The sequence below is a fragment of the Hipposideros armiger genome, unplaced genomic scaffold (genome assembly GCF_001890085.2).
Source record: "Hipposideros armiger isolate ML-2016 unplaced genomic scaffold, ASM189008v1 scaffold_336, whole genome shotgun sequence".
Taxonomy (NCBI): Eukaryota; Metazoa; Chordata; class Mammalia; order Chiroptera; family Hipposideridae; genus Hipposideros; species Hipposideros armiger.
The window spans coordinates 1,099,863-1,127,514 of record NW_017731686.1 but is presented as its reverse complement, the minus strand read 5'-3'; the positions used below and the strand labels follow the sequence as shown (position 1 = coordinate 1,127,514).

At 36.8% G+C, this 27,652-nt stretch overlaps 1 protein-coding gene across 1 annotated transcript in view; it reads right to left on the bottom strand.

Moving 5' to 3' along the window:
• The window catches only part of RAB2A (RAB2A, member RAS oncogene family), a 91,530-nt gene that overhangs the window by 29,459 nt on the left and 34,419 nt on the right, over positions 1–27,652 (bottom strand). Inside the window, exons 3-5 of the mRNA XM_019661128.1 lie at positions 18,397–18,464; positions 8,803–8,885; positions 8,284–8,376 (exon numbers count right to left, since the gene is read on the bottom strand). Coding sequence (XP_019516673.1) covers positions 8,284–8,376; positions 8,803–8,885; positions 18,397–18,464 — 244 coding nt within the window. The remainder of the gene's footprint in view (positions 1–8,283; positions 8,377–8,802; positions 8,886–18,396; positions 18,465–27,652) is intronic.

Genomic DNA, 27,652 nt, shown 5'->3' with positions numbered 1-27,652 from the left:
ACGTCCTCCACAACTAGACTGAAGAACAAAATGACAGCAACTTGTCTGTTCCCCTTCCCCCAATTCCCCAATAAAAATCTTAAAAAAAAAAAAGCCACTGCCCTTGAATATGTACTTAGTACATAGCTGCTTTCACAAAAGAGTTGTATAATTTATACTTTCAGCAGCAATGTTTGACTCACCATTGCATCACATCCTTATCAACATGTGGTAATAAGATCACACTTGTTAATATCTGCCAATCTGATGAAGGTGAACGGTACCACACATTTATGTTAATTTGACTTTAGTGGAGTATTAGTGAGTTTTATAAATGCTTATTAGCAACCTCATTAAATTAGAAAATACAGAAAAATCTAAAATGAGACAGTCATTCGTTCATTCATTCATTCAACAAACATTTACTGAATGCCTCTTATAAGCCAGGAATTTTAGTAGGTGGGATGTATTAATGAACAAACCAGACAAAAAAGTATATACATATAGTTGACCTTGAACAATGCAATGATTGGGGCACTGCACATATAATTGCACAAAATCCATACATAACTTTTGACTCCCCTAAAACTTAACTGCCCTTGGTATCTGCCAGGGATTGGTTCCAGGATCCCACGGATACCAAAACCTGTAGTTGCTTAAGTCCCTTATAAAAAAAATGGCGTAGATTAATGCATATAGTTGGCCCTTCACATCTGCAGACTCCCAACCAAGGATCGAAAACAGTACCAGGTATTTACTGAAAAAAATAATCCCTGTGTAAGCGGACCTGCATAGTTCAAACCTGTGTTGTTCAAGGTCAACTGTATTCTAATATGGGACACACAGACAATAATATTAAATGTGTCTTGTTTGTCTACCCCAAAGTGACTTTGTTTTACATATATTCATAATCATGCTATATCTGCAATTTTGTGTCCTAATTTTCTTCACTTAATATTGGTATCTATGCCATTACATCTTTCCATGAATATTTTAATGACTAATTAATAATATCCTATCAAGTAGATATATAACAATTCACTTAACCATTTATTTTCTGTTGGATGGTTTAAGACGAACACAGTATGAACCAGGTACTGTGTATGAAGTATCTTCCATGGGTTATTTCATTTAATTCACTTGACAGATGAAGAAACTGAGGCACAGAGGAGTTAAATAAAGCATCTAAGCTCACAGTCCAGGAAGAGCTGGTAGAGTGATTCCATCCAGACCACTGTGCTAGACTGTATTATTAAAACATTTTTTAATGGTTACTTTTTCTGGTAATTGATTATATCAAAGAATTTTTTGTCAAATATGGAAAAATACACACACACACACACACACACACACACACACAAAATTACTCATAATTTCACTCTGCACAAGTAATTAATATCTTGGTGAATATAATTCTCCATTACTCATTTATTATTACTGCCTGTTTCTTCTCTACCACACTTGATCTTAGACTACAGGCTGAGAAACAATGTTTCTTCCCTACCAGAACATACTTATATCCACCATTCATTATAATTTTTTTTTTCATTTACTATATTGTGAATCATTTTCCCATGTCATTTTTGAAGTCTTTTTACAATATTATTTTTACTGAGTGCACAGTAAAGCATGGTAGTAGTTTATGCAAATATAAATTACACAAATCAGGGATAACAAAGATGTTAACGTCTCATCCACATAATGTTAAGTAACGTCAATGTTTTAACTTTACAAAATTCAGCAGGTATTTCATAACTTCAAAGCTGGATGACATGATAAGCTGTCAGTTATGTTTACAAAGTTGCCATATCAGTCATTAAAAGTCACTGTTGTTTCTGTGATTGAAACGTTCATGAATGATTCCATGGACGTTTTGTAACCTTCAGTTACACTGTAGAAATATTTTGCGATTTATAAAATGCCATGTAAAGCATTCATTCACTGAAACAAGCACTGAAAAAACATTTCTAAAAATGTGAAATGGTGAAAAGTTTGATATAAAATACTGTAAAGGGAACAGCAAATATAGGCCATGATGTTAATTTAGGTGACTGTACTATAAAATATTAGTGGTAAGATGAAAACACAAAAAGCAGGCAAACTGAGTTTGCAAATATTGGGTTGTCGGAAAAGTCATGATGTATTTTTCTGTGTTTTTAGTTTCAAAAATGTATCATGGCTTTTCCGACAACCTAATATCATAGCATAACTAGGCAAGGATAATTTATCTAACTATAATCTGAGGGCCTCCTGTGCGCCCAAGCCCCTTCCTGGATCTGGGGACAGACCACTCAACAAAACAGATAAAAATCCAAACCCGCTGGCCTCATGGAGTTTACATTCTAGCACAAATTAAGAAGGAGGGGCTGGGGGGGGGAGAATGCTAGCAGCAGTGATGCAGTATTTTTTATTTTAAAGGGGCTGGAATTCAGCCCCTTTAACTGACTGTCATTCTTAAGGGAAAATTGACTTTGAATTACACAAAATCTTCAAAAAAGTACCTTTCCCTTAACTACCCTTTTCTCATTTTATGCATATGCCATATTTTATTTACACCATCTCTTATTTTGGGATATTTAAAGTTATTCCCAGTTTTCCACTACCAGTGTCTGATTTGTATTTTAAAATGTTGTCTTAGCAGAGGGCTAAGGGGCTTTGATGTCTGAGGGGTTGTTCGAAGAAAAGCAAGTGACACTTTCCTATTCCCAGTCTTTCTGTTTTTATCACTCTACTTTGTTCATTTCCTCAGTTTTCCAGGCATAAAATCATATTGTTGTCTTTGACTTTTCACCCCCATTAATCCCAATTAAATTGCTTTCATTACTTAAATATTTCTTTCCTAAATCATTTTCTTCTTTTTTTTAGCTGAGCCCTCCTGCCACCTATTGGCAGCTCAGCAGCAGCTCAGCTGGAGCTGTGAATTGAACTGGTGACCCTGTTGCTCAGAGCTCACACTCTTGAGTGAGCTCTTAACCAACTGAGCCACTTGGCCAGCCCCCTAAATCATTTTCTTACTATGCCCCCTTTTTGTTTAAGGTTTGTATGATAACTCCTTTAACTATTAAAAACTTTCATCTTTGTAGATTTTGCTTCCTACTTCTTGTATAACTAATTTGAAATAACACAGTAAGAGAAATCGATGTCATCTGTCACTCTGACTAGGTCACTGCCCTTCTCAAATCCCTTCCCTGGCTCCCTCGTGCTTAATGCATTTAATTCAATAATTGCTTATTCTCTGTTTCCACGTCTTCCTCAATTCACCTCATCTAATAATAATCACCTCATTTATCTTTGCTCATTCCCATTTACAATTTGCATGTCATATATTCTTTATTCCTTTCTCTTAACTTCTTCCTTAAAATGTCTTTCCACAGCTACAATACTTCTAATTGTAAGGGCCACCCATCTACAATCATTAGAAATACCTCTTGTATATACTATACTTTGCTTTGCCTTTTCACACTTAGACTATAAGCTCCTCATGGGCAGCAACCAAATTCAAGCCACAAGTGAGCTGCCAGTCACCATACTTCAGACACAAGGAAAACACACTGGTAAGATAAAGAAATAAAAATTCTCTTTCTTGTTCAAACATTCTCCTCTTATCATTTCACACATCACCATTAAAAGCTAGTACGAATACTTCCATGTTACAAAGACTAAAGCTTCCTTCCAAGAGCCTTAATCTTAAATGGTTTAGTGAGGTAATTTATTGGGTTGTCGGAAAAGTCATGATGCATTTTTGCAACGAAAAACAGAAAAAAAACATCATGACTTTTCCAACAACCCAATAAATGAGGAAAAGATAACAAAGAAAGGCCTTGAGTGAAAGCAAAGATAATACATACTTCTAGTTATAAAGTAATAAAAAATTAGCCTTTTACAATGGAAAGATCACTTGAGTAAATATTTTCTCTTAACAGCAAACCTAGATTTCTACTAAAACAATACTTTCTAAAATCAAATCTATACAGTATACTTGACATAAAAGAAACTACACATTTAATGTAGTGCGATGAGTTTGATGCAGGTTACCTGTGAAGCCATCAGCCTCCCCAGTTTCCTCATATCCCACTGTAATCCATCCTTTCCTCCCCCTGTACCCTAGGCAACTAGTTACCTGCTTTCAGCCACTATATATTAATCTCCATTTTCTAGGATTTTATATAAGTGGAATCACACAATATGTGTTTTTTCACTTGGGATAATTATTTTGAAACTCATCTGTTTTGCTGCATATATCAATAGCTCACTCCTTTTTGTTGCTGAAGGGTATCCCATTGTATGGCTGGCTATATGACAATTATCCACTCAGTGTGGGTTGTTCCCAGCTTTGGACTATTACAAATAAAGCTGCTATGAACACCTGCATATATTTATTTGTGTAGACGCATGTTTATCTTGAGTAAATACTTAGGAGTAAAATGGCTAGATGGTATGGCAGACGCATGTTTACTTTCTAAAGAAACTACCAAATTGTTTTACAAAGTTGTTGTATCATTTTATATTCCCACCAGCTGTATATGAGTTTTTAGTTCTTCCACATCCTTGCCAACACTTGGTGTGTTCATATTTTTAATTTTAGCCATTTCAGTGAGTGTGCAATGGTATATCATTGAGGTTTTAATCTGCATTCCCCTCATGGTTAGTAGTGTTAAATATTTTTCATATGCTTACTTGCCATCTGTGTAACTTCTTCAGTGAAGTGCCGGTTCAGATCTTTTGCTTATTTTTAAAACTGGGTTGTCTTTTTATTAATGAATTATAAGAATTCTACATTTATTCTATATTCAAATCTTTGGTCGGATATATGCTCTGCAATTACTTTCTCCTTTTCTGTAGCTTGCCTTTTTATTTTTGGAACTGTCGTTTCTTTTTTTTTTTAAGATTTTATTGGGGAATTGGGGAAGGGAAACAGCCAAATTGTTGTCCTTCAATCTTTAGTTGTGAAGGGAGCAGCTAGCTCAGCTCCAAGTCCAATCGCCATCTGGCAGCCCGTGGGCAGCTTGCAGCTGCTCAGCTCAAGGTGCCGTGTTCAATCTTAGTTACGGGTGGGCATAGCCCACTATCCCAGGTGGGAGATCAACTGGCAATTGTGACCACTGAACCATCCTTCCACCTGTTGGCAGCTCAGCTTGGGCGCAGCTCACTGGCCCTTGTGGGAATTGAATGGGTGACCCTGTTGCTCAAAGCTCGCGTTCTTAACCAACTAAGCCACTTAGCCGGCTCCTGGAACTGTCTTTTGAAGAGCAAAAATTTTTTATTTTGTGGGAGTATAATTTATTGATCCCCCCCCCTTTATGATTTCTCTGTCCTATTTAAGAAATGCTTGACAAAACCAGGGTCACTAAAAGTTTATGTTTTCTTCTAGAAATTTTTATCTTCTTAGCTCTTACATTTAGGTCTATGATCCACTTCCAGTTAATTTTTTTAAGGTTTTATTGGGGAATTGGGAGAGGGAAACAGCGCTGGGGAATCAGGGAAGGGGAACAGACAAGTTGCTGTCCTTTTGTCCTTTAGTATAGTTGTGGAGGATGTTGCTTCACTGGCCTCTGTTGGTATTGTGATCATTGCGCTCTTCCCAGGTGAGGCAGATCAGTCGCCGGCCACTGGATGGCGACTCACAACGGCTCTTGGCAGCTCACGCTGGTTACCAGCCACTCCTGGTAGCTTATGGCAGCCCACTGCAGCCCCACTGCAGCCTACACCGTCGCCAGCGACTCAAGGCAGCCCAGCTCCAGATTGAGCTGTTGTTCACCATCTTAGCTGTAGAGGGTGCAGCGTCACTGGCCCTCATGTGGGATCCGAGCTGGGGCCCTGATGCTCAGAGTTGGCGCTCCCAAGCCAGCTCCTAACCAATGCGCCACTTGACCGGCCCTCAGTTAATTTTTGTATATCGTGTGAGGTAAGGGTCAAGGTTCATTATTTTACACATGGCTATTCATTTGTTCCAACATCATTTTATGAAAGGATTATCCTTTTCCTCACTTAAATGCTGTGGCACCTTTGTCAAAAAATTAATTGAACATACATGTATGGATCTATTCCTGGACTTCTCATTCTGTTCCACTGATCTATGTCTATCTATGCCATTATCAGACTAAGCTAATTATAGTAGCTTTATAATAAATCTTGAAATCAGTATTAGTGAAACCACTGAATCCTCCAATTTTGGCTATTCTATGACCTTTGCATTTCATATAAATTTTAAAAATAGCTTGTCAATTCTACCTCCTAAAAAATATCTGAAGAACCCTGATTGGGATTACAATGAATCTTTAGATCAATTTGGGAGGAAATGACACCTTAAAAACATTTAGTTTTCCTACCCATGAACAGTCTCTCTCTCTCTCTCTCTCTCCCTCTCTCTCTCTCTCTCTCTCTCTCTCTCTCTCTGTTTAGTTTTTTTTCTTCCTTTTTTTGACTAAGGACTCTAAAGATAAGAAAATAATCATCTAATATAGGAATTTTAGGAAGACCATGGTAACTACAGCTTAGAGTTGAGGAACAAATAGCTGTGAAGACAATAGTATTTTTAAAATTGTTTAGGGATCACTTATTTTTTACTGAGATATAAATGACATAACACTGTATACGTTTAAGGTGTACAACCCATTGATTTGATACGTTTACATAACACAGTATGATTATCACCATAGCATTAGCTAACACCTCCATCACGTCATGTAACTCTCACTCTGTAGTGAGAGCATTTAAGATCTAGTCCCTTAGCAACTTTGAAGTATATAATACAGTGCTGATAATCATAATCATAATGCTGTGCACCAGATCTCCAGAACTTATTCACCTTCTAACTGAAAGTTTGTACCTTCGACCACTATTTCCCCAATCCATTTGTTTCTTTTGTTTACAATATTCCTTATTATACTGATAACACTGAAGGATCTACAGTGATACTCTTTTATTCCTGATATTGGTAATGTGTGTCTTCTTTTTTCATGATCCATATCTATTTTATTTATCTTCTCAAGAACTAGCTTTTAGTTTCATTGATTTTCTTATTACCTCCTTTTTGCTTACCTTGGGTTTAATTTACTCTTATCTTTCTAGTTTTAATCTTAAGGTAAAAGTTTAGGTTATTGCCTTTGATTTGAAACATTTTCCTAACATAAATGTTTGGTGTTATAATCTCCCTCTAAGCACTGCTTTAACTGCATCACAGATTGTCAAAGATTGTAGAGACAGAAATTAACTTCTGGAAAACAGATAATAATGCAAATAATTCTGATCCATAGAAATGCAGACTGTGCCCCATGGAATACAACTATCATCCTGTGGATATTGTTCAGTTTTGTAACCATTTGTAAATTCATTTCAGCATTCTTTATTCGATTAAAAATGTGGTACTTTGAATTCTTTTAAATCAATTGTAATATCTTACATGGTCCCTCATTAATTAATAAGATATAAAAAAGCTTTGACATGTGTTCATTATCATATGAGAGTCATGCCTTCACCTTTCTAAAAACATTAACACTATTTTATAAAACCAAAGAATAAATTATTTATGTCTAGCATTTTAGAAATACTAACTTTATTTGTTATCACTGTAATTTTCTATTAAAATCAGTGGAAACTTTCCCACACTTTTGCTAGTTTATAGAAACTATGAGCAAGAAACTGTTTTCCCATGTACTATCATTTTAAACACAGAACACGAGGACAATACTGCAGACAATGCTCCCTAGCAATATAAAGTAAAATAAAATTGAAAAACAACATTAGGATAACACTATACAAAGTCTTAGAGGTAGATTTAAAAGTACTAATGTGATATGTACTGAACAATATTCAAAGTTTTTCAGGATTTTAAGTAGAAATACTTGGGATTAATCTATGTCTTGTATTAACTCACAGAATGTACATTAAGTCATGAAAAAGGGAAACAATATTTTTTTGAGTTTTGCACAGATACTGATTTCTACTGTCCAGTATTTAAAACAACTTGGATAATATTTAACAGTGATTTATCCCCCAAATAAATCAGTGAGTGGATTTTATTTCAAATTACTAATCAGATAAAATTCTTTCAGATTATTCTTTAAAGTATACCTTCCAAAAAACCCCAAAACTATTTGAAATAATAATTTCCAACAAAGCTTATTATCTGTATTTTTAAAACTAAAAGAAACATCTTAGGATTTTCACAATTCTATAATTTAAGAAATCAATAACTTTCATTTGGACAAATGTACAAGATAAACGCTTTAACAGTTATCACATAAACAGCTATTTGCGGTCTTCATCATTAATACAAAAAAAGCTTTAAATTAGTCTTTTTACCTTTTATTTCCAATAAGCATAATGACCATGTTGGAATTGGAATGCTGACGGGCATCTTCTAACCAGGTTGTCAAGTGGTTGAATGTATCTCTCCTAAACATAAACGATAATTTGATTACTATTGTCAAAGGATTTCCCCTAGCAGGGTACAATGAACAGTATATATGTAGTCCATTAAAGAACTATTTTTAGCCATATCCACTTATGTAATGAAAACAGAGTTCAAGTACAGTAACTGGATTTAGAGTCCACTGATTACAGTTCAGTTTAGAAATTAAATGTAACACCACTTTATAAAATTCCAATGTATAAATAACATTACCAAATTTATCAAGTTGGGGGTACTTAAAGTAATTTAGTTGCAAATTTCTATAGAAATTTATATTTAATTCAAGATACACAAGTTTGAAAGGCAAACAGCCAGGCAAAGGCAAAGCTATGCTTTCATTACTGGTACCATATTTATTTAGGAAAATTCTCTGTATTGACCACGGCATTGAAACATTTCCGAGTTCTCACCTTGTAATATCATACACTAGTAAAGCCCCTGCTGCACCTCTGTAATATGACCTTGTGATGGAACGAAAGGACTCTTGCCCTGCCTGCGAGGAAAGAAAAGGTTGAGAGTTTCTTTTAATAAAATGTTCTCTACATTTTCTTATTATTCACATGCAGAATATGGGCAGGTAGGGAAGGAGTGCATAGAGGAAAATAAGAAAACCTACCTCTACCCATCTAGGAAAAAGTCACATAATAGCACTAGTGCTCAAGTCAACCACATGTGCACGGAACCCACCCCCCCCACCCCACCCCACCCCACCAGACCTCTAAACCTTTTTTGGCAATCCCTGACAACCCAATTTACTGAATGGCTTCACAATACATGAATCATTATTAGAGCACAGAATGGACTCCTAGCAACTAAGCTCTGAAGACAAATTTGAAAGGAAGCAAATAACCCAGAGCCTCACATTTGAATTCAATAACCCACTCCCTGGGGCAGCTGTTGACACTAGAATAAATAAAGTCCATTGTAAATAAATGATGAATGACATCTTTACGCCCACCATCTGCTGGTGTAAAGGTTGTTGGAAGGCCAAGGATGCAGATTTTATCAGTTATATCATAAACTGCAGTGAGCTTTCAACAGTCATCAGATGGAATTCTCTGAGCAATCATTTTATTATGAAAAACAGAAAATGGCTCTGAATTTAATTTATATAATTTTTCTCCACACTTAATCAATTTTCTCTGTATTTGATATATAATGCTGTCAAAAGGCAACAGGATGTAAAAGTCATCTTTATATTCACTTGTGAAAACAGACTTCAGAGATTATACAAAATTAGTTAATTTCTCTTTTACTGGTGGCACTGATGTTCTGTGTTTTCAGAAAGGCTGCTGAAGGACAGACATGCCCATGACTGCCTTTGAGTTTACTCGTAAAATTGAGACAGTTCTTATCAAAAACAGTTTCTTCATTTTTAATCACTTCTTTTCCACCTTTGAGTGGAAAATAAGCATGTAAATTAAGTAAACACAAAGCCAGTTTCCACAATTTTTGTGTTCAAAATATACTAACTTTTTGAAACATATTCAGGTTTGCTTGTTCTGAATTTGCATCTTCCAGTGTAAATAGTAACCCTCAGAACACACACAGAGCTCAGGTTCTGCTCTGTTCTAATGCTCAACACTATAATTCCTGTTCTTGTTGGCCCTCCCACCCCACTTCCTCCCTCTCAGGCTCCCCATCCCCCAGTGCCTAGCACTGTGCCTGGCACACAGCAGGCATTCAGAGGAAGCCTGTGGAGTGAAAGAATGAATCCTAATGTCTTAGTCAAAAGCACAAAATGATTACTACTAGATCTCACCCAAATGAGTAAACATCAGTACATCCTAACATGCTAAGATTCAGTAAAAATAACTTCTACGCGGAAACTAAAGATTAGACCCTCTCTTGGTAACTCACGAGCAATTCTGGCACTTAGAATAATGTCTTATGCTAAATTAGATACTGAGAAAGCCATCACATAAAAGGGCTGTAAAAATAGTCAACTCATTTCACACAGATTGAGGCTAAAACACTAGATCAGATATCGGCAAACCGGCTCGTGAGCCGGCTCGTGAGCCACATGCAGCTCTTTGGGTACGTACATGTGGCTCTGAAGTAAAATTGAAAATGAAAATAAAACTATCATAGTTTCATTTATAAAGTTTTTAAAGGATATTATTCACATAATGGTGATTTCATTTGTTTTATGGCTCTCGAATAATTTTTAAATTGTTGTGAGGGGCAGGATTGGCTCTTCAATCTCAAAAGTTTGCCGACCCCTGCAGCACTAGATGATACTAGGTGGAATCAGGAAATTGATTAAAATTATTTTTATATAATTTATTGGGATGCGTCTTTCAAAAAAAGTCCTTTCAAATCCAATTTCAAAATGCAAGCATTAGGGGAGTTTCTTCTTTAATTGCTTAGTGCAGGAAAACTAAGGACAAGATTTTTACGAGATTCATTTCACTGTGAATTATATATACCAAGGAAGGAGTCTGTGATAAGTAACACAAAAAAGATAAATATTTCATTAGCTTAAAATAAAAATCAGGTTTAAAGTTCTTGTATCTATCTCCCTTGCCTAAACATTGAGCAAAGGTACAAGTCTTTTAAAACAATCTTGCCGGGACATTCTGTGGGACGAGTTAAAATGAATACAGTGCTAGAGGAACACAACTATAGATCTAAAACTTCAGTGTTTATAGCCCAGGTAAAAATAGTAAAAGGGAAAATAAATTTAGGAAAAGCTGAAAAGCACACATCTATATACCATTCCCATTCCTCCTGAACAGTTTTACCAAGAATAAACATGGTGCAATGTAGAAATAACATATACAATGCATCGCTTTGTACTGAACCCACTGAATGTGGATTTTGCCCTCCATTATAAAATCAAACAAAAATTCAACGAAAAAACCACATGTTCCAAGTGGGAACTATGACTATAGCTATGCATCTTAAAATCTCTAATTACATAATAAGTAAAGATCAGTACTTAGAATAACTTCCAAAATCTTGAGACCTGACTTGTCAGAAAGACATCCCACATTCTGGCCTACTATCTGTTAACAGCACTGGTAGTCCTGAAATAAATCTTGCTCAAATAAGTGTTTTATTATGACTTTTCTAGCTATATACAAACAACAGCTAACAGAATAAAGTTACCCCAAATGTTTAATTATCTTGGTCATATTAAAACAAAGTAAGCTAGTTTTTAAAAAGCACTTTAATATAAACTTGTCCAAACCGTGATTGACCTACATTGTTTTAAATGAAAAAGAATGTCATCTTAGGAAATAGAGATGTTACTTTTGATCCTCTTTACTATAAAGTGTTGGCTTAAAGAGATTTTAGAAGCTTGAAACGGAACAGGATATAGAATTCTTTTTTTTTTTTTAGATTTTTATTGGGGTATTGGGGGGAAGGGAACAGTGCTGGGGAATTGGGGGAAGGGGAACAGACAAGTTGCTGTCGTTTTGTTCTTCAGTCTAGTTGTGGAGGACGTTGCTTCACTGGCCTAAGTTGGCACCATCATTGCGCTCTTCCCGGGCGAGGCAGATCAGTCTCTGGCTTCTGGACAACCGCTCACGGCGGCTGCTGGCCGCTCACGCTGGCTGCTGGCTACACACGGTAGCCCATGGCAACTCACTGCCACAGGGACTGCAGCCTATGCCATCGCCGGCGACTCATGGCAACCCAGCTCCAGGTTGAGCTGTTGTTCAGCATCTTAGCTGTAGAGGGCAGTGTCACTGGCCCTCATATGTGGGATCCGAACCGGGGCCCTCTGGCGTCCTAAGCCAGTTCTTAACCATCGCGCCACTCGGCCGGCCCAGGATATAGAATTCTTTGTAGTAAGGGATTCCTAATAGTAGCTGAGGGTATAAAGAACAATTCATTTAATAAAATGAGGATGATGGTTAAGTGAATAGCACTGGACCTGGCTAAGGTGGCCGGAGTGAACCATGAGATCATCAGCTCACAATATAGCTGTTGATTTCTGGGGAAAAAAAATCAGCAACATGCCCAGATATTCAAAAAGGCAGAATAGAGCAAGTTGGCCTTGAGAAATCATGGGCAAGCTCATTTTTAGTGATGCTTAGTATTAAAATCAGAGTCACAGAATATTTGTGAAAAAGAGGCCTTATAGATCTTCATTTTCCATGTTAGAACTGCTAAATCAAATAATCTTGATTCTTTGCCCCATTCCTTTAAAATTTACTCCAAACTGTGAGAGGAAGAGTCCCCGAAACTGGCTTCTCCAGGTGCCTGAGTCGTTCTGTTGATTAATTTTTTGCAGTAACCAGGCTGGCAACGTACCTCTTCTTCCTCTCCTGTTACCTCCATAACATATAACTTTACACAGATTAAGCTACTGCTCAAACTCTCTAAGTACCTTGAATTTAAGTCCTAAGCTCTTAGGAATTTGATCCTATTTCTTCAGAATTTTATCTTCTTAGTCAATAAAAGTCTTACTTTTAAAACGAGTTTTTTGTCTACTAATAATATCCTGCCTGTATTCTGAATATTCCTGCTTTTATACCTCTGCTTAACTCTTCCTGAAAAACTATTTTCTTTTTCCTTCATCTATCCCGTTTAAGCCCCCTAATTCTCTCACAAAGCTAGCAAGCTTGTCTGCCACAGCCCTTAGTTACCCGTCTCGCCTCACAATCCCAAAAGCACTTTCATGTGATTATTTGGTTCTAATACTATTGACTAGATAAAATGAACACACTGTTCAAATGTTTATCTTTTATCCTTTTTAGTTCCCCTTGAGGGATAGCCTACTCAGAATACTTAAGTATATTTATAGCAGGCACATTAAAATGTTATCTTGACTGATCCCAAAGAGCCAATAGTTAGACAATTTAGATCTGTGAGAATTTATATTACAGCAATACCTCTTCCTTTCATTGTTGGTCATTTATCTAACAATTCCAGGTATCAAAACCTAGCCAAGGACCAAAACGAAGAAGAAAAGGATTTCTAAGTAGTCATGTAAGTTGTCTAGTGCCCTAGCATGACATCCCAGGTACTTTACTAAAAAGACTCAATTGAAAAATCTAGACCAGTGATCAGGGAACTGTTATCATCAAGGAAACTGAAAATTTCATGCACTGGAATCTATATGCATGAACAAGACTTCTGTTTTGGACTATCATGAGATTAGTAAGAATCAAAGTGATTTTTAGGCTGCCTCAGTGTCCACAGCGAGGATGGAGAAAAAGTCAACCTGAACTATAATTCTAGGCCTTTCTGAGGGAGTCTCCCATAGAAACTAAAGTAGATCCTGAGAAGAGAAACAAACGTGGTAAATATCTCGAAAGAATAGCAGATGTTGAATGCTTTAAAAAGCTTAAGGATATTTACTTTGAGAAAAAGACTTAGAGGAGGTGACCGCTGACCTCGGATTCTTTGAATGCTGCCATATAAGACAGACTAGAGCCCACTGGTGGGAGGTAAACATTAGAGTAGAATAAAATGTCTAAGATCGTTTCCTGTCCCTGTGGTTGTTCAAGAAAAGACTGATGGAACAGCAGTCTAAGGAGGCAAATCAGCTGGGTCTCCAAATGCCCCTGCCTCCTGGGGTTGTGGGGGTGGGAGCAGAGGTAGGATTGTTTCCCAGGGCTTGGTTCCAGGCCCTTCCCTATAGCTCAATGAATTCTGGCCATCCATCCTTACTGCTCCATTGCTATATAAAAATATTCACTGTCTGGGGGGAGGGGAAGGATTAAGGAGTTGGGTATAAACTGACATTTTACAAAGGACCAAAAAATGCCTGTGACTTGCTGAAAAGGTACTTTTAGCATTTGTTTCACATGACTTTTTACATAATTGCACTAACTTTTACTTGATGGGGAAAACAGCTGTAAATCTAAAATAAAAATATTTCAGGAAAGGTGAGAAGATATATGTACTTAAAACACCCATACTACAAATTTTGGGGAAGAATAAGATTTATTTGGATATGCTGGGAAGGCAATTGAAAAAATGACAAAAAGCAAAAGGTGAGTAACAACAGAAAAAGGTGGTGGGTAAAGCGTAGATAAAAGAGTCGAAGAGTGAGAATGGACTTCCTTCCTCCACCCTTCTTCCGTCAGTCAATTAACAGGAACTGGCTGCAACCTATGATTTTCTTTGACTTAACTGTGACAGATGAAGACTATCACACACTTGACTTCTGATAAAGGAAAAAAGGTGACAAAGGGCCAAGGGAAAGTGCTTTAAGGAAGGCACTGATAGACTTATCATTGCTTCCGGCAAGAGTATCTGCCAGCAGCTAAACTTACTATTTTCAAAAGAAAGCAAACATGGTGGATGTGAATATTTTGCAAGAAATACATTCTTATTTTTGCAAATGGAAATGGATGTATAATGAATGACAACTATACTAACATCCTGAGAGAGTCATCGGGAAAAAAATTAATTTCTTTAAAGCCAATGAAACAAACCATAACATTTGGCAAATTTTTCCCTGAGGACTCTAGAATGGTTTTGTAAACGTCCTGGGCCAGAAACAGACACAACCCTTGCTAAAAATGGAGCTTGCTATCTAATGTACACACTGCAAAACATGAACGATATGGGAAACTGCGCTTCACTCAGATGTAATTTAAGTGAGGAGCCAACCTCCATGTGTGTGAGATAATGTATATTAAAGAGTTCTGGAAATTACGTATGCAAGTAAGAAGAAAACCAATGACAATAATAGGAAAACCTATGAGGCAGGGACTCAAGAAACCACTTTCAAAAGTACTGTTAACAAACTTATTTGAACATTCCTTACACTCTGCAACAGGCCATTGGGTCCTCGCACCCTCCAGGGGGAAGACCTGGAATTCTTTTTTGGGAGTCATAGTGTCTTCAGCGGCACCACAGTCTCTCCCTTTTAGATACAGAGGAAAGAAAACTAGCCCCGCCATTTTAGAGGAAGTGTAAACAAGGTTTTTTTCTTTTCCCCTTTCATACTGTCCAGCATAAGTAATTATTATAGATTTCTTTCAAAGTTCACTGCAGTATAAAACAATCTACTCATAAGCTAAGAAAAAAAAGTATTCTATCAAATGAAAGCACGGCTAGTTCACCTACAAAAGAAACAACTGGGGAATGAATGACTTGTTCAAGTTTCAAAAGGGGGCGTAGATTATTAAGGAAACACCTTAAAGATAGAAGAATAATTGAATAAACTAGAATAAACTATAATGAGGTGCTTTGTGCCTAAAAATAACAGTTTTCATTACTACAGTAATCTTTCCTCTTGAAACCATGTATTTTAGTAGATGTTATCCCTTGAACACATCTGATGAGCCTACTCATTCAGTCAATAAAATTTACTAAACATTGTATCAGTCAGTAAACTAAGAATACAAGATACAAAGTTGAATAAGATATAGATGGTCCTTTCCCTCCTGCCGCTTATTCTGAGGTTAGATATGTGAACAAAAAACTATAATAACAGGATCCAAGCTCTAGCAGGAATAAAATATTATGGGGAGAATCAGCTATCCCACGGGGGATATCCCAAAGGCATCACAAACGATATCCCATCAGGTATCCCAAAGGTTCCACGAGAACTGACATCTGAGCTGGTCTTAAGTGGAAAGTGGGAACAAAGTACTTTAAGCAAAGCAACTATTGATGCAAAGTACAAGGAATAAAAAAAGTTTATTAAAGAACAGCAAGTAGTTTGGTTTGTACTACACGATACTAAAGATGTATGTCACACAAGTGTATCAGCTAAGAAAGCAACCTAGTTTATATAAGACAATCAGTTTTCAAAAGAGGAAAAACTCTTTTAATACGGAAGTAGAAAATCCTTCTTTTTGGTTGGAGATCATTAATTTTAAATCTCTAGGAAAGAAGGGACTTTGCATATTTTATTTTTCCCTTCTCTGTGCAGTTTTGAAATCATGTTGCCTGAGAGAATAGAAATCAAAAAAATTATGAAGTGCTACAGGCTAAGGGGGGGGAAAACCCTAAAAAAGCAGTAAAAGCATAAATCTTCAAGAGGAGATAAGAAAGTTTAAGAACCTAAGAGTCCAATGCTTAACTCTGGGACAGAGCAAGCTAGAGATCTAGGGTATTCCCTTTCAGGGACGATTACGTGATACACAGGAAGTATCAGGAAACCTAGGTCTCACAAGGGCCTTCAGCAACTTGCTTAGTCTTTTTGGGAATCCAGTCTGTGGGACTGAAGAGTCTCCAAGGTTCCTTCCATCATTAGCTGTTAGAGGTGACAGGTGAGAAAGTAAGACTGAGTGACTACAGAAAAAAAGAGCAGGAGTGTATGCTGACAAAATTCCTCCTAGTTTACAGTTTATTTACTAGTTTAGAGAAGATGCTCTTTGTCATAATAGGAGACCTGGTTTTTCTCAACTGGGGTTCTGTGAAGAATTAAGTCCTAAATGACCCAAGGTAGAGGTTCTCAAAGTGTGAACCAGGACTCCTGGACGTTCTTGAGACTTTTAAGGGCCCATAAGGTCCTGTGTTTCCGAATTACCTATTTGTGTGTGGTCGTATTTTCTCCATATACTTCAAATAAACAACACACATAATCCTCAGTGCAGAAGCAAGTATGAGAATCCAACTGTCTTCTAGTAAGGAGACAGTAAAGAGATTTTCCAAAATGTAATAAAATGATACTCTTCTCACTAGAAAAATATAGAATTTTTTTGTTGTTGTCGCTGCTTTGGAAAAACAGTTAATTTCCATAAAAATTGCACTGTTTAGCCCAACATATAATGAGTTTATTATGGTTATTTCTAAAGGAATTATAAGTTTCTCAGTTTTAGTTTCTAATATGATAAATACTGACAGCTATAAGCTATAAAAGTAAAGGCTCTTTGGTGGTCCTAATTTTTTTTTTTTTTTAGCTGAGCCATCCTGCCACCTGTTAGCAGCTCAGCTTGGGCAGGACTTGAACTGCTGTTGCTCAAAGCTTGTACTCTTTTTTTTTTTTAAAGATTTTTATTGGGGAGTTAGGGGATGGGAACAGCGCTGGGGAATTGGGGTAAGGGGAACAGACAAGTTGCTGTCGTTTTGTTCTTCAGACTAGTTGTGGAGGACGTTGCTTCACTGGCCCAAGTTGGCATCATCATTGCATTCTTCCCGGGCGAGGCAGATCAGTCGCCGGCTTCTGGACGGCCGCTCACTGCGGCTGCTGGCCGCTCACGCTGGCTGCTGGATACACACGGTAGCCCATGGCAACCCACTGCAGCAGTGGCTGCATCCTAGCCGATGCCCAACTCCATGGCAGCCCAACTCCAGGTTGAGATGTTGTTCAGCATCTTAGCTGTAGAGGGCAGTGTCACTGGCCTTCATATGTGGGATCCGAACCGGGGCCCTCTGGCGTGCCAAGCCAGCTCTTAACCAACGCGCCACTTGGCCGGCCCAGAGCTTGTACTCTTGAGCGAGCTCTTAACTAACTGAACCACTCGGCCAGCCCTCTCACTAATTTTTAACAGTATAAAGGGATTCTGAGATGAAAAAGTTTGAGAACGGCTACCTTAAGACACCCACTGTATATAATAAAGTAACTTCTCTTTTATACATCTACAAATGGGAGAATAGAAAATAGTTACTCAAATCATGTTCTGTGGTTTAGATGAGAAACTGCCATTAAAAATTATATAGGCACTCAATAACATAAATGAGAGAGCTAGGAATGGGAGCAAGGTAGCTTCAGGTGGGACTAGTCAAACTTAAAATAAATTAACAAACTGTCAGATCAAGTGACTCTGTGGCACTGAAATTCGTATTGTGTACTTTAAAAACTGCTTGTTTTTCTTAAAAACAGTTTCTAGAGTGCTGCTGTTGAGACCCCAGCCGGAGCATTTACTCAGGTATGTTCACCAACACCTAACACCTGTGGTACATCTGCTGAAAACACTGCATGAGAAAAACTAATTTTTTCTGGCACCACACTTCATCTCATGGCTGCAGGGGGGTAGTGTTTAACCAACCTTAACAGGCATAAAATCACATTCAAACAAAACCAATATACAATGCACTTTCATAAAACAACTTGATTGAAGTCATGAATGTACTTTTGCTCTACTTACCGTATCCCATATCTGAAGTTTTATTTGTTTCCCATCAATAGTTATCATTCGAGCACCGAACTCTACACCTGAATAGATTAGAAAATGATTGTTACACAAACTAGTGGGAATATATTTCACATTTAAGGATTTAAAAAAAAGGACATCTATTTCCAGGACACGCTATGCCAGGTGACATACAGATGAACTTTAACAAATACAGCTCCTGCCCTTAGAAAACGTATAAGCTAAGGCAGAGGTGCTAACGAGACATAAGCTAAGACAGGATCAAAACACTAAGATATTGTAGTCCAGTATAGTCAAGAAACCAACTGTGGTCTTCATGTTTTACAGGCTCAGTAATACAAAAACAACTAGAACTGTGATTTAAGAACCATAATTATTAGTAACAAACATTAAAATTTCTTAAAAACGATTAATGTCATACAAAAATCACTAAAAAAGAGAGATGAATTTCAACATCATAGGAATAGTCTTCGTTCCCAGTATGGGCTATTAACTGAGGGAAAAAAATATCCAAATCTGTCCCACTAGAGATAACCACTGTTTAAACATACTTCCAGACATTGCCCCATGAATGAATACACATACAGAAAAAAGTATATATTGGGTTGTCGGAAAAGTCATGACACATTTTTGCAACGAAAACATAGAAAAATACGCCATGACATTTCTGACAACCCAATAATTTTACAAAATCAGAACCTATAAATGCTATTCTGCAAAATGTTAATGTCATAAACACTATTTCATATGATAAATATCTTTGCCAGTCAATAAATATAGAAAACTGTATCATTAGTATTTTCAATAGCTGCATAATATTCCCCTCCTGTACGTATGTATGTGTGTGTGTATGTATCTATCCATTTACATGTAAGTGTGTGTATCTATTGCTACAAATTTAGGTTGTTCCCAAATTTTCACTAAGATATGTTCACCAACACCCAACACATGCAGAAATAAACTTTCCTACATATATCTTTCAACTTATAATTATGACTTTAGATAAACTGCAGGTTAAAGAGAATATAAGCTTTTACACTTGTAAGTTCACTACACTGGCTTTTCCCCTTGAATTTCTCATCTCTTCTGAAAATACGCATTCAATCATCAAAATAGGAGGAGGAAAAAAAGAAGGGATGATTCCAGAATAGCAAGTAGCTGTGAAGAAGACTGAAAGAAGTCTATCACTTGTCATTACTGATTGAAGTATGTTCTATCAGTAGTTAGATCAGAGTCAGGGTGAAGGGGAGACACATATGGTCCCCAGAAAGCAGGTACCTTCCTGGCAGAAAAACAGCCTCTACTTGCCCATGGAAGGACATACCGCCTAGTGTCAGAACTCCATTTCAGTCTTTCCTGTAATTCCCTCAACTGTGATTAGTAGGGCGCAATGGAAAGGTAATTTATCTTCCCATGATATGTAACTTAACAGAGTTTGTACTCTACATTTCAATACTTATTCCATCCTAGAGGCACAGTCAATACCAAGAAACTAATGGTATGTTTCTCAGACTCAGAAATATCGAGAAAAAAGACCCAAGAGTCATGACGTAGAACGAAAAATGCAAAATTGTAAAGTTATGCCATATAAAACCATTGTAGTGTTTACATATCTACCTATCTACAAACAATACATTCATTTACAAATATATGAGTGTGTGTGTATTCATATATATTGTGTGTTGTCCCTCCCTGTGGCACAGAAAATAGCCATCAACCAGCTTACCATTAATGACATGAAAATGAGAGTAGTTGAAGAAAGAAACCAGTGGCTAAGTATGGTACAAATGTTCTTTGAAATATTCAGTATTTAAAAGAAATGTACTGAAGTACAAAATACTACATATCAGCAAGATATGTGAGACAAAGTGGAAGCCTTTCACGAATCTACTGTTTCTAGCCACAAACTAAAGAGAGAAATCCTGTTTCTCCTTCCATTGTCAAGAATGGGCTTTTAACCACAATCCAAAAACATCTGCATCGCGTCTTGGGATTCAAAATTTCTTCAATCCAATGCACAATGTCAAATTTGACAAAAACAACTACAAATTAGAAACAGACCCTTGACTAATACCAAGGCCAGGCAAGCAAGAGCAAGCAGATGCTCCTTCTCTGAAACCGACATCTTGAAACAGAGGTATAAAAGATACTAAAAGGCATGGGCGACCATTCCGTCCCAGCAGGTGAAAGGTAAGTCTCACCCAGCAGGTAGGTGTCCTCTGCCGGAGGACCGCTGTTACGGTTCTTGCTTTCTGGGCTCTAAGGTGCCTCGTTCCTGTCCATTCCCAAGTTCAAGTCCCCACCCTCCCCCCACCCTTCTGTGGGTTCTTTTTAAAAGTCCAGGTAGTCTAATATATTCGCTCTTGCTTAACTTAGCCATAATTGGGTTTGGGTATATTTATTTCTTTATTCAAAGTAAGTAGATAGAGGTTGCTGAAGCTTAAAGTCTTTAAACAAATTTTGCCCCTAAAAACATATCCTATTTTAAAGAAATGTTATATAAAAATCAGAATTGTTTCTAAAGCAGGGAAATGTCATAATAAAACTGATGTTTTAACTTCATTTATCAATAGGGTTAGGATAGAGAATAAAAAAATAACAAGAGGCAAAGAAACTAGTTAAAAGCCTACGTGTTGTCCAGGAATGAGATACAGAAGGGTGGTAGGAAGAAAAATCACATCTCAAAAGGGAAAATTGACAAACACTGTTGTTTATTGAAAAAAAAAAATCTTATCAAATGAAACAAAAACAGAATTCAATTTCAGCTTCAAAAACATAACTCTTTCCCATATACCTTCTCATTCTTAACTGGGTTCAGTGAAGGTTTTACCTTTCTATGAGTAGGTTATATGGCAAAAGAAAATACTGAAACCTAAAGTATCCTGGAAGTTTCAGAAACAAATAAAAAACCAAAAACCTTATTTCTCTTCTGGGCTGTTAAAAATTTTTAATCTTTTCCCTTAAATACACATATATATTCTTGAGAATCCCATTTAGAAAAGCTTCCTTACCTTTTTGTTTAATAGCATAAATCATCATTTCTTATGCCCTTGAGGCTGTCTTCCCAGATAAAATTTCAATTAGTAGACAATTTGGCTGCCAGAGAAACTGTCTGCAGAGCCAAAGGCAAGGCCTCATTTACCTGACATTGTCAGAGAGTGATGCTTATTTTTTCAGATATGTTATTCACTTCCAACTTTCTAGAACAAAATACTCAAAATGCAAATACACATTTTCTAATTGTCTCTAGATCATTATCATCCTTGCATAGTAAGTACTTGCATCCTTGCATAGTAGCCATTTATTGAATATTCAATAATTGATACTAATTATGTTACCCTTGGCAAGTGATTAAAATTGTTTCTGTGTCTTAGTTTCCTTATCTGTAAAGTGGTTTAATAACACCCATCTCATAAGATTTTTTTTTCAAGATTAAAAGGGTTTCTTACATCAAATATGGAACAGTGCCCGGCACACAGTATTTAGTATATTAGGTATTCTAATTATTATTCCATATTGTACACCAAAATTTCTAAACCACCACTCACATAACTATGATGACAGCCCCTAGGAGAAAGGGCCACCTGTCATAGCCAGGTGACTGTGGAGGTGCAGAGGCAGAATGTGGCTCCTCCCCACAGGTGGGGCTGCCAAAGCAGAGAGCAGAGCTGGGAATCAAGCAAGCGGTCAGGCTGAGCCTTTCTGAGACCAGCCTGACAACAAATGGACCATGTTCCTGGAACCTAGACACTCAGGTTCAAAACTGAGACTTGTGGGAAGATGATTTTCCTAATTATAGAAACAAGGGAAAACTACACACACACACACACACACACACACACACACACACACACACAATTTCCTTAATTTTCTATAAAAAATAAACAGCAAATACCATACTTAAAGGTAAAACACTACAGAAATTTAAATTACATTGAGAAAAAGATTATAATGCCCTTAACCTGTAAATTATTCTAGAGATTTTGGTCATAAATTACAAAAACGAAACTAAAAGGTATAAATATCAGCTAAGGAAAAAATGATGACTTCCAGGTAAGACCAAACTATCTACATAGGACATGCAAAAGAATTAATTTAACAACAATGACAAGGAAAGAAAAAACTATTCAAAGTGGTAACAAAATATACAAATATCAAAACAAAATATGAAAGAAATTATAAAACTTTACTGAAGGGCATTTAAAAAGTTGGAATAGATGAAAACATATATTGTGTTTATAAATAGGTATCTCAATACAATAAAAACATAAATTATCTCCAAATTAACATATAAAGTTAATAAAATTCTTAACAAATTTTAAAAGCCTCACCAAAAATTTTACAACTGAAACTAAAGTTCATCTGGAAGAGCAAATGCACAAGAATGATCAAGAAAACTTAGAAAAGGAAAAAATGTCAATCGCATATTAACTATGCTATAAAGTTACTATAAATACCACATTGTGATACTCCCTCATGAAATAGCAAAAAAACATGAATGGAATAGATTTGAGAGTCTGCCAACAGGCTTGCTTACATATGGAGACTTAGCATATGACAAAGGTGACAGTTCAAATATGAAAGAAAAATGGCTTATTTAATTAATGGTGTGGGGCCACAAGTTATAAAGGGTTTAAAGAAAATCAGATACATGACCATATACCAGACGGAATAGGATATGGTATCAGAAGAATATTTAAGAGAATACATAATTTTGGCACTGGGGAACCTTCCTTAGCCAGGCTTGAAAGTCATAAAGAAAAACACCAATGGATTTGACTAAAGAAAACCTGTAGTAGAATGGGCAAAGACACAAACAGGTAATTCAAAGAGAAGATGCAGGAGTGGTTCTTAAACATAAAAAATGCACAGCTTCCCTGAAAAATAAGGAACTGAAAAGTAAATTAACCGTTTTCCCCTCTCCAATTCACCAATATTAAACACATTAATAAGCCGCAGTAGAGGCAAGGCTGAGGAGAAACAAGTCCTTTAGTACATGGGTGGACGATGTGCACATTACAACAGCTTTGTGTGTGTGTGTGCGCACGGCTATGTCTAAACCCTCTAGAAGGCGATACACACAACCAAACTCTTCAGTGGTTGCTGGAGGACCAAAGGCAACTTATATAGGAAATTTAACTTTCTCTAGACTTTTATATATTTTCATAATAATCACACCCTGTCAGGAAAATATATTTACATTTTAAATTCAGGTACTTTGTGAAATCTAAATTAGATGCTCACAAGAGGTGTTTTAAGCTATCTTCCTAGTTCTTGGCAGTATTATTCTAGACAACTCAAGTTATCAGAAAATTGAATCCCAAATAAATGAGGTACATATTTTAACTGATGGGTCTGTGGGGAGCTTAACAGAAATGATGCTTCAATTCTACCACCTTTTCCCAAAAGTATATTTCCACTCCTAGCATTTCAGGAAGTGGGAGAGATAGGTAGGGAGGTGGAACCAACATACACATGGCCTAGCCTCTAGGCCAGTACTTGTCCGACTGTCATTGAGCAGGTAGTGAAATAAATGTAGTGGGAATCAGTGGGCTGTAACTCGAATTATTTGTAAACATAATTGAACAGCATTAATGGAATGCATGCATTAAGCACTGTAATGTTAAAGGTTGCTTTATGAAGCTTTCCCCCCAGATAGTATATTAATTTATATATATAGATAGTATATAGAGTCTTTATCTGTAGCAGTTGCTGGAGATACAGGCATGAACAAAACAGGTAATTCTGCTGGCAGGGACTTTATACTAGTGGGAGACATTTCACTTATATTTACTTGCAAAAAGTTAAGGAGAAAAATAAATCTAGGTAAGAGGATGGGTATGGGGATACATGTACACTTAAGAAGATCTGGGAGGAAAAAAATCAGGAGGCATTTGGGCATGTTAAGTTTGAGATGCCTATTAGATAGCCAAGAGAGGAGACGTTGAGTAAGCAGCTGAATATGTGTATATGGGAGGAGAAAATGCTCGTTGGAGTGGGTTCAAGAATGAGTGGAGAAAAATGAGAGGTAGAAAATATGCACAATTCTTTCTGAGGACTTTTGCTAAAAAGGAGAGGAAAGGATTTAAAGCTAGAAAAGAAAATAGTCATGAGAAATAACCATCAAAAAGGGAAAAATGAATGATAGCTAGAAGAAGAAAGAACTGCTGAAGCAGTGCTTGAGTAGGTCGAGGCTAGCAACTCAGAGTTCATCCACAGGGAGAAGGCTGAGTTTATGGGCACAATGCAGGCAGGTGAGTCTATGTGGTGGTGGAAACCTGTGAAAATGCTGTTCTACTTGCCTTTATTTTCTGGGTGAAACAAAAACCAAGGTTATTACCTGAGAGTGAAGACAAAAAGATGCTGCATGCTTAAAGAGCAAGAAGGTCTAATATAGTTATTATAGGAAAGAGCGTGAGTAGACTCGAAATAAAGTGTAATCGTCTGGCAGTTAGAAGTTAGTGTCCAAGAAATGAAATTACTGAGACTAGTTAGCATGTGTTTTTGTCCATGCGGGCATGGAGCAGATAACTGAATTTAACCTATGGGTTAGCCAGAGTATTTGATGCAGCAAGAGAAGGCCCAATGGCAGGGTGTGTGTGTGCAGGAGTGACTGCAATGACAATGACAGTGGTAGAATTAAAACTGAGTGAGGAGGGAAGTAAGAATTCCAGAGGGGTGAATGAAAAGATGCTAGGATCACAAGATTATAGTCTGATGGAGTAAATAAATTGTTAGTGTCAGGAACTAGAAGAGGATGTGAATTGGAAGGATGGGAGGGATAGCCAAATAGTCAGATACACGAAACTGATATTCCGGAGTGGCTGCAGATGTGCAACGACAAGGTCCTGGGTGTGACAGTGGGAATAAACAGCTATAAACTGCTGAGGTACCGTGGAAGCAAGATCACAGGAGGAGAGGAAGGGAGCTGAGGCCAGGATGCGCGTGCTTGCGTGTGTGGAGGTCAACAATATAAAACCTATTTCTAGCTGGGTAATCAACACTTAAACGCCATTGCTCCAATGCTTCTCAAACTTTAACATTCATAAGAATCCTTTGGAAATCCTGTTCAAATGCAGAATCCGATCCAGTAGATTAACAAGCTCCCATGTGATACTGATGCTGCTTGAATAGCCCGTGAGTAGCAAGGCTGCAGTCTAGACCTTCAATGTAATTGTATCCAGGAAACTATGGGGTCATTGGGAAAGTCATGATGCATTTTTGCATTGAAAAACATAGAAAAATATGTCATGACTTTCCTGACGACCCAATATTTATAAACTGCTTCTTTGATTTCTATCATAACAATTCTCACTGAGACAGTAGTCAAAGGGTAAAAAATGTTTCAGGCTTTCCTCGCCTATTATTTTCTCTTTTCTATCATTTGATACTTCTTAGTCATGACCCAATCCTAACTTTTCACATTTCTCTATTCATCAGGCAAAGGCAAGTATGCAGCAGATCAAGATACTGTTACATGTCTATTTTAGCAAACACTCCAATGCTCCTTTAAAAAATTGTGCTAATGACCTGCTGAATTATTTTTATGTCTGAAAAATACATTGTTGTGATGAGCATCATAAGGTATAGCCGTCAGTCCAACCAGAAAAACAGAAACTGTGCTTAAGTATTTAAAACAGGGGGAATTTAATGTAGGGAATTGGTTACAGTAATGAAAAACTGAGAAGCCCATAAAAGAGATGGTAAAACAATGCAGAGATGAGCCAACAGCAGGAAGCTGCTACCATCCCTAGGCTGGGGGAACAAAGAGAGTCTGGAAACCAGGGATTCCAGAGCTCAGGAGCGGGACCACCAGTGGGCCTGGTGGGCAGGCCCACCATTTACAAATTTAAATGAAAGCTTCAATGAAAAGGAAGACACTTTTTTTTAGTAACCTATACTAAAAACAGCTGTTTGGTGAGTAGTCTCAGGACTGAGTCATGCCTAAGAGATTGCTAGCTACCAAGGTGCAGACCCATTTGCCAAAGAGCAAGCACATCCCACATAAAAATGAGCCCACCAAAGTTAAACTATGTCATGAGGGCAAGAAATGGTAGTTCCTGTTTTACCCATCATTACTGAGCATACCTAAAACTATCAAAATTAAAATAGAATTTGAATATTCTTATTGATGTCCCCACTAAGGAAAGATTTCAATATATCCACAAAGTACATGTGATCTAGTAATTTGATTCATAAACTCTATCTTCCATTTGGTATTTTAAAAATACACAAGACATAAGAATCAACTTGCCAATATTAGTGAATTAACGATATCTATAGAAAATAAGCAGTCACTGGGTGAAAAGATACATCAAGTTATGAGGTGTAAAGTCTAACTAGATTACCAATTGCTTTATTTCTTCATAGTTGACTAATTTCTAGTTGTTAATGGGCTATAGCCAGAGAATAAATAATCAAGCTAGATTCTTTAGTTTTCAGGGTATAAATGTGTTTTTTTTTTTTTAACAAATAAGAACCTTGAAATAGTATGCTTACTTCAAATTTTTTGTTTTTCACTCATTTTTATTTTATACTTTTGCATATGAATAAGTAATATCACTAATAATAGCTAACATTTGTTGATAACGCCTTACCAGTGACAGTCTCATTTATTCTACAAAATTAAAGAAACTAAAGAATGTTTGATGTATTTTTTTCTACCACCACCACAATAATAATAATAATGATAATAATAATGATAATATAATAATAATGGTAGCTAATATTTAAACAATTGAGGAAACTAAAAATGCCCAATGGTAGTTTTTCTTGTTTAGTAATTAGAGGTGAGCCGAGAGCACTTACCATGTTGCCAGGCACTGTTCCGATGCTTTGTATTTAACTAACTTACTGTTCACAATAACTTTGTGAGACAGGTACTACTATTATTTTCATTTTACAGATAAAGAAACTGAGGCACAGTGGTAAAGTGGCTTGCCTTGATTGGAACTCTGGCAAGCTGGCCCAGACTTTCTGCTCTTACCTCTATGCTATACTGTCTCCCAATCATTGTTTCATCATGAAATACAATCAAAATCTTATGTATTAATATCTTGCTGCAGTGCAACCACTTTTACAAAGTTGGGTAACATTATTTTTACTATACTTATATTATTAAAAAATGATGGAGACTACACTCTGCATAGCAACAAATCTAGTTTCACTGATGTTTTTGACTTGTCACTAATAGAATGGACCCTCTAAGCCAGCGGTTCTCAACCTGTGGGTCGCAACCCCTTTGGGGGTC